Source organism: Molothrus aeneus, chromosome 1 (genome assembly GCF_037042795.1).
Source record: "Molothrus aeneus isolate 106 chromosome 1, BPBGC_Maene_1.0, whole genome shotgun sequence".
NCBI classification, from domain to species: Eukaryota; Metazoa; Chordata; class Aves; order Passeriformes; family Icteridae; genus Molothrus; species Molothrus aeneus.
In genome coordinates, this window is record NC_089646.1 from 456,774 (window position 1) to 465,535 (window position 8,762).

General features: G+C 72.4%; 1 protein-coding gene across 3 annotated transcripts; it reads left to right on the top strand.

Moving 5' to 3' along the window:
* Window positions 1-901: 901 nt before the first annotated feature.
* NACAD (NAC alpha domain containing) lies at window positions 902-8,704 on the top strand. 3 transcript variants are annotated; one of them, XM_066549785.1, is made up of 8 exons: window positions 902-1,003; window positions 3,068-6,604; window positions 7,148-7,236; window positions 7,315-7,398; window positions 7,652-7,798; window positions 7,870-8,001; window positions 8,191-8,313; window positions 8,564-8,704. In XM_066549785.1, exons 1-8 carry the CDS (start codon window positions 982-984, stop codon window positions 8,576-8,578), a joined length of 4,149 nt encoding a protein of 1,382 aa, XP_066405882.1. In that variant the 5' UTR covers window positions 902-981; the 3' UTR covers window positions 8,579-8,704. The 3 variants fall into 3 exon arrangements, with proteins under 3 accessions (XP_066405882.1, XP_066405874.1, XP_066405890.1); XM_066549777.1 differs by lacking the exon at window positions 902-1,003 and adding an exon at window positions 1,162-1,204; XM_066549793.1 differs by lacking the exon at window positions 902-1,003 and adding an exon at window positions 1,349-1,460.
* The last annotated feature ends 58 nt before the right edge of the window (window positions 8,705-8,762 follow it).

Sequence of the window (8,762 nt, forward strand, 5' to 3'; positions counted from 1 at the left end):
CGGGATCGGCATCAGGAGCCACCAGCGGCCTTGATTCCCGATTATCCCGGGATTGTCCCCGGGCCACGGGGACAGGGACCGGGGCTGGCTCGGGCGGGGCTGGGGGGGCACCGGGACCCCGCGGGCCGGGGGGTGTCCCTGCCTGGGGGGGGTCGCATCCCGGCCGTGTCCCCCGTGGGGTCACGGGTCCCCGCACGGGGCAGGGGGACAAAGTGGCTCAGGACAGCCCTGGGGGTGACACACCGTGTGGGGACGGATTAGCGACCACCGGGACCCCTCCGGCCCCAGGGAGGGGGACACGGGCGGCTGGGGGGGACACACAGTGACAGGGGCGCATACAGAGACACGGGGGACACACACGGTGACAGGGGGGGGCACCCGGCGGGCGGGAGCTGCTGAGTCACCGCCCGGGGCTGTGCCTGGCACCGGCGGCACGGGCACGGCCGGCCCGGGGGACAATGCCCGCCCTGATCCCGCACCCCGGTGCTCGGGGACAGCGGGGGGGACGCGCGGCTCCCTCCCTGTCCCCCCCGGTGCCACCAGGCCCGCGCAGACGCTTTGGGGGGGCCCCGCCCTGTGTCCCCCCCCCCGGGACACCGCGGGATGCTCATCCCCCCTTTCTTAGGAGACAAAGTGGGGGAAACTGAGGCCGGGCCCCGCCCTCGCCCCCCCCGGAGCTGATGCAAGCGCTGGGTGGGCCCGCGCCCCCCTCCCCCGGCCCGCAGCGCCCTCCGGCACGGAGCCTCTATCGCGACAGAGCCGGGGCCGGGCGGGACGCGGTTCCCGCTGACATCAGCCGGGCCGGGGCCCCCGCCCCCGCCGCAGCCCCGCTGATGCTCCCGCGCCGCCGCCGCAGCCGCGTCCGCCCGGCCCAGCCGAGCGGGGGGAGCGGGGGGGGCCGGGCCGGGGGGGGCCGCGGGCAGCGCCGAGCCCGGAGAGTCCCCGGGAGCCGGGGGGGGCGGACCGGAGCCCGAGAACGGGATGCCGGAGGGAGCGGAGGCAGGTGAGGCCCGGGGCGGCGGGGGCGCGGACGGAGCGGGAGGATGAGGAGGGAGAGGAAGAATGGGAGCGGAGGGATGGGGGTGCGGGATGGAGCCGGAGAATGGAGATGGAGCGGAGCGATGAAGGACGGAGCCGGAAGGATGAAGGACGGAGCGGAAAGGACGGAGCAGGAGGATGAGGATGGAACAGGAGGATGGAGCCGGTGGGATGAAGGACGGGGCAGGGAGGAGGGAGCCGGAGCCGTCAGGGTGGAGATGGAGAGATGAAAGGAAGAGCGGGAGCCATGGAGGGATGAGGATGGAGCAGGGGATGAAGGACGGAGCAGGGAGGGGTGCAGGATGGGAGGATGAGGATGGAGCAGAGGGAAGGTGGATCGAGGTGGGGGATGAAGGACAGAGGTGCAATGATGGAGCCGGAGGATGAGGATGGAGCCGGGGGATGAAGGACAGAGCCCGAGGGTGAGGATGGAGCGGGGAATGAGGGGCAGAGCGGGAATGACGGAGCGGGAGGGTGAGGATGGAGCGGGGGGATGAGGATGGAGCGGGAGGGTGAGGATCGAGCGGGGGGATGCGGCCCGGCCGCGGCTCCCGGCAGCCGCCACCGCCCGGGCTCGGGCCTGGCAGTACCGGGGGGCTCCGGCCCGGCCCCCCCGCCAGGGCGCGGGGCCTTTGGGGACCTCGCTTCGGGGTCACCACCCTGAAGCCCCGGAACCCGGCGGGTTGTGCCCCGCCGGACTGGGAGGTGCTGGTGGGACTGGGGGGGCTGAGCCTCACCCCCCTCCCCAGCACCATTCCCCCCCAAGCGTGGGAAACTGAGGCACAGCCCAAGGTCACCCCACACCGCTGTCCCCGGGGGCCACTGTCACCTGCGAGGGGGGCTGGGGACAGCCGGGAGCACCGCCAGGGTCACCCGCACCTCCTGCGGGGCTGGCGACAGCGGGGACAGGGACACACCCCAGGGTCACGCTGTGCCTCCGTGCCCCCCAGAGCTGAGGCTGGGGGTCCCCGAGAAAGGGGCGAGGGTCCGGTTTGTGCGGGGGGGGGTCAGAGTGTGCAGAGGGGACCCCAAAAGAGACCCCGAGGGTGGGGGGGGGGGGGCGGCCGCGGCCGGGCAGGGACGGGCTGGATTAACGGGGTCCCGCAGCCCCCCCTTACCGGGCAGAATCACCCCAGAACGGCCCCGGGGTGTGACGGGGACAGGACCCCCCCCCCCGCAAAGAGCCTTTCGGAGGTCCCCAGCACGTGGCGGGGGGGTTGTGCCGGACCGAACCATTCCAGACTATGGGGGGGGGGAGGGGGATCAGCGGCACCTGCCCCGCAAATCCCCCGCGAGGCCCCGCCCCCTCCCGGCTCCCCCCGCGCCGCCCCGCCCCCCCCCACCCCTTTATAACGCCCGGGGGGCGCGGGGTCGGTGCTGCAGGAGGGGCCGGGGGCGACCGCGGCTCCGAGCGCGCCCGCCCGCCCCATGGAGCCGTGCCCGGGGGCCTCAGGTGATGCAGGGGGAACCCAGGGCGCTTTTTGGGGTAGGGGTGGGCACGGCGGGGCTGAGCACCCCCAAACTGAGCGCAGGGTGTGGGCACGGGGCGCCCCGGGGAGGGGGGATAGGGGGGATGCGCCCTCCGCCCCCCTCCCCATGGAGGGGTCTGGGTTGGGTCCCGCCCTGGTGCAACCGCGTGGCCCCCACAGAGAGGGGTTTGGGGACGGGCGGCTGCTGCTGCGCCCCCTCAGTGCCCCCAAACCTCCGGGGACCCTCCCCAGGTGCTCCGGATGGGGCTCACCTGTTCTCCCAGACCTGCCTGGGTCGGCTGACACCAGCCCCCACCCAGGGCACTGCCCCGGGTGTCCCCCTTCCCACCGTGCCAGGGTGACCCTGGGGGCTTTGGGGGCTGTGGCACTCAGGGCTGTCCCCTCTCTGTATGGTGGCCCTGGGGGGGCTGTGGCACTCAGGGCTGTCCCTGCTCTCTGTGGTGACACCGCGGGGGCTGTGGCACTCAGGGCTGTCCCCGCTCTCTGTGGTGGCCCTGCGGTGACACTGTGGCACTCAGGGCTGTCCCCTCTCTCCGCAGCCCCCCCGCCGATGCCGGCCAAGGAGGAGGCTCGCCCCCCGCCCGAGGGGGCCAGCTGTGAGCCCGGCCCCGCCGCCGCCGCCCCCCCCGGCTCTCCGTGCCGCCCCCCGCCCGCGGACCCGCTGGACACGCGCATCGTGATGGGCGAGGAGACGCGCTGCACCCCGCCCGAGCCGCGGGGGGGGCCCCCCGTGCCTTGTCCCTTCCCCGCGCCCCCCAAGGAGCCCTCCCCGGGCCGCCCCCCCGCGCTGGACCCCGAGCTCTTCTTCACGGCGCCCTCGACGCCGGTGCGGGCGGGGGGGGCGCGGCCGGCGCCCCCCGAGGAGCCGACGGACGGGGACAGCGAGGGGCTCTGCTCGCCCCCCACGTCCCCCTCGGGCTCCTACATGACGGCCGAGGGCGGCAGCTGGGGCTCCTCGGGCACCGCCAGCACCTCCCCGTCCTGCTCCCCCAACCTGGCGGCCGAGGCCGAAGGCCTGGGTGAGGCTGAGGGCGAGGCTGAAGGGCTGGGGGGGGCCCTGGGGCTGCCCCCCGGCCTGGGAGACCCCCCGGCCTTCCCCCCGCTGTCCCCCGAGGAGGAGGATGACGACGAGGATGATGATGACGAGGACGGTCCCTTCGTCCCGCCGGGCTGTGCGGACGACGAGGACGAGGATGATGATGATGAGGACGGGCAGACGCCAGAGGAGGAGGATGAGGATGAGGGCTCGGGGCTGATCCCGGCGGCGCTGCTCCCGTTCCGCGGCAGCCTCCTCTTCCAGGCCGAGGCCGTGGAGATCTCACCCCGGGCCGCCCCCGAGGAGGAGGAGGAGGATGAAGGCAGCACCTCGGCGTCCTTCCTGCGCTCGCTGTCCGAGAGCTCCATCCCCGAGGGGGGGGACGAGGCCTTCGCCTTCCGCGACGACACCGACGCCTCCTCGGACTCGGCCGCCTACGACGGGGACGAGGACGAGCGGCTCTACGGCAGCGAGCGGCACGCGGGGGACACCGCGACACCCCCGGGGACACCCCCGGGCTCCCCCACGCCCCCCGGCGTGGAGCTGCACCTCCGGGCCGGGTCCCCGTGTCACCCCCCCGCTCCCGGATCCCCAGGGACACCCCCGGCACCCCCCGGAGGGGACGCGCAGCTGGACGGCGACGCCTTTGTCCCCATCACCGGGGCGTGGCCCCCGCCCGAGCCCCCCGAGGAGGCGGCGGCAGCCACAGAAGGTTCTGGAGCCGCGCAGGGACCGTGCCCCGAGCTGGCAGGGACCGGCCCTGTCCCCCAGGCCCCGGGGCTCTGTGCCAGGGACACCCAGAGCCACCAGCTGGGGGGCACCAACGGGGAGCCCCAGGACGGTCCTGGCGGTGACAATGATGGTGACAACGACCTTGAGCTCAGCACGGGGACAATGGGGAGCGCTGACGGCCACAGCGAGCTGGGATCTGCAGCCACCACCCTGGGGACACCAGTGACACCGACCGCCCTGGATGAGTTGGACACTGCAGACAATGACGTTGTGGCACCAGTGACACCCAGCCTGATGGACTCGGTGGATGCCGACCTGGTGGCACCAGTGACACCAACCCCACTGGACGAGATGGACGCTGCAGCCCCCAGCCCGGTGACACCCAGCCCACCTGACACTGACGTGGTGACACCAGGGACACCAACCCCGCTGGACACTGCAGACAGCGATGTGGTGACAGCCAGCCTGATGGACAGCACAGCCACCAGCCTGGTGGCACCCAGCCCGTTGGATGCTGCAGCCCCTGATGTCGTGGCACTGGTGACACAAAGACCACCAGATGAGCCTGATACTGTGGCCACCAGCCTGGTGACACCAGTGACACCTAGCCCTCCAGATGAGCCGGACAGTGTGGCCACCAGCCTGGTGACACCAGTGACACCCAGCCCTCCAGATGAGCCGGACAGTGTGGCCACCAGCTTGGTGACAACAGTGACACCCAGCCCTCCAGATGAGCCGGACAGTGTGGCCACCAGCCTGGTGACACCAGTGACACCCAGCCCTCCAGATGAGCCGGACAGTGTGGCCACCAGCCTGGTGACAACAATGACACCCAGCCCACCAGATGAGCCAGACACTGTGGCCACCAGCCTGGTGACAACAAGCCCGCCAGGTGAGCCGGACACTGTGGCCACCAACCTGGTGACAATGGTGACACCAAGCCCCCCAGATGAGCCAGAGGATACCATGGCCACGGACCTGGTGACACCAACCCCACCGGTGACAGCCAGCCCCCCAGATGAGCCTGACACTGTGGCCACCAGCCTGGTGACACCAGTGACACCAAGCCCACCGCATGAGCTGGATATCACGGCCACTGACCTGGTGACAGAGGTGACACCCAGCCCGCTGGACAAGATGGAAGTTGTGGACACTGTCCTGGTGACACCAGTGACACCCACCCTGATGGCCACTGCAGCCACCAGCCTGGTGACATCAGTGACACCACCCTCCCTGGATGAGAGTAGCACTGCAGCCACCGACCTGGTGACATCGGTGACACCTGCCCTGATGGACACCACGGATGCTGCCCCAGTGGCCCCGAGCGTGATGGACACCACGCACACCAGACCGGTGACATCGGTGACACCGAGCCCCCAGGACGAGACGGCCACCGTGACCCCTGGCTCCATGGCCCCTGTGACCACTGAGACGGGCACCGTGACCCCCACTGCAGTGACCCCCGACTTGAAGGACACCGTGACCGCTGCTGTGGTGACCCCCAGCCCCCCGGCCGCTGTCCCTGCCCCGTGTCCCCCTGCCCGGGCCGTGTCCCCCGTGGCGCTGGCAGCCGGGGTGGCCCCGTCCCACGAGTCCCCCGCGTGTCCCCCGGCACAGGCGCCGCTGTCACAGCCCCCTGGGGATGTCCCTGAGGAGCAGGGGGACGCGGCCACCGCCTCGGCCGAGGGTTTGTCCCCGGCGCTGCCGGACACGTCCCGCACCGGCTCCGGCTTTGTCACCGTCCCCGAGGGGGGAGAGGCCGCGCCGAGCCCCGCCGGGCCCCGCGGGGAGCCCGAGGAGGAGGAAGAGGATGAAGAGGAAGAGAAAGAAGAGGATGAGGATGCGGCCCCCGCGCCCCCCTCGCCGCAGTTCACGGCCTCGGAGCGGGAGGTGTTCGTGGGGACCCCCCCGGCCCCCCCCGAGCTGCTGCCACCACCCGGTGCCTTTTCGGGGCGCGGGGCCGGCCCGGGGGTCACCGCCCCGCTCCGGGGGGCCCCGGGGCTGCCGCCCCCCGCCCCAGAGGAGCCCCCCGCCCCCCGGCCGGGCCCTGAGCCCCCCGGCCACGCTGCAGGGGACACCGATGCCAAAGTCCCCCCGAGTCCCCCCGGGCCCCCCCCCGAGCAGCAGGAGGAAGAGGAGGCCGTGGGGGGGGTCGCCCCCAGCCCCCTGCCCGCTGCGGGGCCCCCTCCTGAGCCCCCCCGCCCTGCACCCCCCAAACTCAGCCAAGTGCCTCCTTCCAGCCCCCCCAGGCCCGCCCCCGGCCAGGAGCCCCCCCCGGGGCTGCCCCTCTCCAGGAAGCACCTCGAAGGTAAGAGACCCCCCAGAACTCCCCCATGGCCGTGGGACTGGGGTGGGCACTGCCCGGGGTGAAGGGCACTTTGGGGGGTCCCTGGGTGCAGCCCCACGGGGGGTTTGGGGGGCACCACCAGCTCAGCCCCCCCCTTCTCCTTGCCATGGGGTGTTGGGACCGGGGTGGGCACCCGGGGGTCTGGGGGTGCCTTTGGGGGGTTCCAGGGTGGGCAGTGGGGGTGAGCAGGCGGGGCTGAACCCCCAGAGGGGTTCTGGGGACCCCCCCAGCTCAGCCCCTGTGCCCCCAGCCCCCCAGGCCCCCCCGCAGAAGGAGCCGGAGCCCCGGGGCCGGGCGGGGGTCCCAGGGGCGGGGGCGGCCCGGGCGCCCCCCCGGGGGTCTCTGCAGTCGGAGTCGAGCTCATCCAGCGAGGCTGAGCCCCCCCGGCCCCCCCCGGCCCCCCAGCGCTGCCAGCCCAACCACCGAGGTGAGGGGGGGTCCCGTGGGGTGCCCCCGCCTTTGGGGGGCCAGGGAGCCCCTCTCACCCCACCCCCTCCTCTGCAGGGTCTGGGAACGAGTCCGAGAGCAACGACGAGTCCATCCCGGAGCTGGAGGAGCCCGAGGGCTCGGAGCTGCCCCCCACCCAGCCCCAGGTGCGCTTTGGGGGGGCCGGGGGGGTGCTGGGGACCCCCGGCTGTGGGGGTATCCCTGACCCCCCTCCCGTGTCGCAGGTGCCCCTCGGCCACGGCCTCGGGCCCGGGGAGGAGCCGCTCAGCAAAGCCAAGCAGAGCCGCAGCGAGAAGAAGGCCCGCAAGGTGGGGGGGCCCGGGGTGCCCCTCGGGGCTGGGGCCGCATCCCGGGGATGGGGAGGGCGCTCAGGCCTGGCAGGGGCAGGTCCCCACTCTGGGGTGGGACTCGGGGGGCCCCCACCGTGGGCTGGGGGTGTCCCATGCTGGTCACGCTGAGGGACAGCATCCCCCGTGTCTGGCTGTGTTACCCGGGGATTTGGGGTGCTGTGGGGGCTGTGCCTCCCCCGGCGCTGTGGGGGCTCACTCGGTGCCCCCCCAGGCCATGTCCAAGCTGGGGCTGCGGCAGATCCACGGCGTCACCCGCATCACCATCCGCAAGTCCAAGAACATCCTGTTCGTCATCTCCAAACCCGACGTGTTCAAGAGCCCCGCCTCCGACATCTACATCGTCTTTGGGGAGGCCAAGGTGGGCTCGGGGGGCTCTGGGGGGGCAGCTCCTGGCTCGGGGGGGCTCTGGTGACCCCGTGTGTCCCCCAGATCGAGGACCTGTCCCAGCAAGTGCACAAGGCAGCGGCTGAGAAGTTCAAGGTGCCCCTGGAGCACTCGGCGCTGGTGACCGACGCTGCTCCTGCCCTGGCCATCAAGGAGGAGAGCGAGGAGGAGGAGGAGGTGAGCTGGGGGACTGAGACCCCCCGGGGGTGGGGGGTGCCAGCGCTGTGACCCTGGGGTGGACGGGGCAGGCTCAGCTGGGCATGGCCGAGGTGATGGTGTGGTCTGGGGCTGTGCAGGGGGTCCGTGGCATTCAGGGCTGGGTGTGTGCTTCGGGGGGGCTCTCATGGCGCTGTGCCCCCTCCCCAGGTGGATGAGACGGGGCTGGAGGTGCGGGACATCGAGCTGGTGATGGCCCAGGCCAACGTGTCCCGGCCCAAGGCCGTGAGAGCCCTGAGGCACAACAACAACGACATCGTCAACGCCATCATGGTGAGCGGGGCTGAGACCCCCCCCTTTTCCCAGGGGAACTGGGGCCATGAACCCGCCCTTTACCCAGTGGGATTGGGGCTGATCCCCCTCCCTTTTCCCAGGGGAACTGGGGCCATGAACCCCCCCTTTACCCAGTGGGATTGGGGCTGATCCCCCCTCCCTTTTCCCAGGGGGAACTGGGGCTGAGACCCCTCTCCCCAGGGGGAATTTGGAGTGACCCCGGCATTCCTGCCTCTGCTCTCTCCCACAGGAACTGACCATGTAGCAGCCGGGGGTGTCCTGGCCCCCTGTAGAGATGCACAGAGCCCCCCCAGACCCTTCCTCCTGCCCCCCATCCTCCTCCTGGCCCCTGGACTGCTCAATAAAGGCCTCCTGCACCCCTTGGATCGCACCTCGCCTCCCAGGCCTGATTTGGGGGGCCCCTTTGCCAGCAGTGGGATTGGGGGCAG

Bases quoted from the DNA above. Each gene is read 5' to 3' on its own strand.
- NACAD (XM_066549777.1), top strand. From the start codon at position 1,177: ATGAGGATGGAACAGGAGGATGGAGCCG. The intron at 7,237-7,314 runs GTGCGCTTTGGG...CCCGTGTCGCAG, and splicing joins TGCCCCCCACCCAGCCCCAG to GTGCCCCTCGGCCACGGCCT. The intron at 7,799-7,869 runs GTGGGCTCGGGG...TGTGTCCCCCAG, and splicing joins TCGTCTTTGGGGAGGCCAAG to ATCGAGGACCTGTCCCAGCA.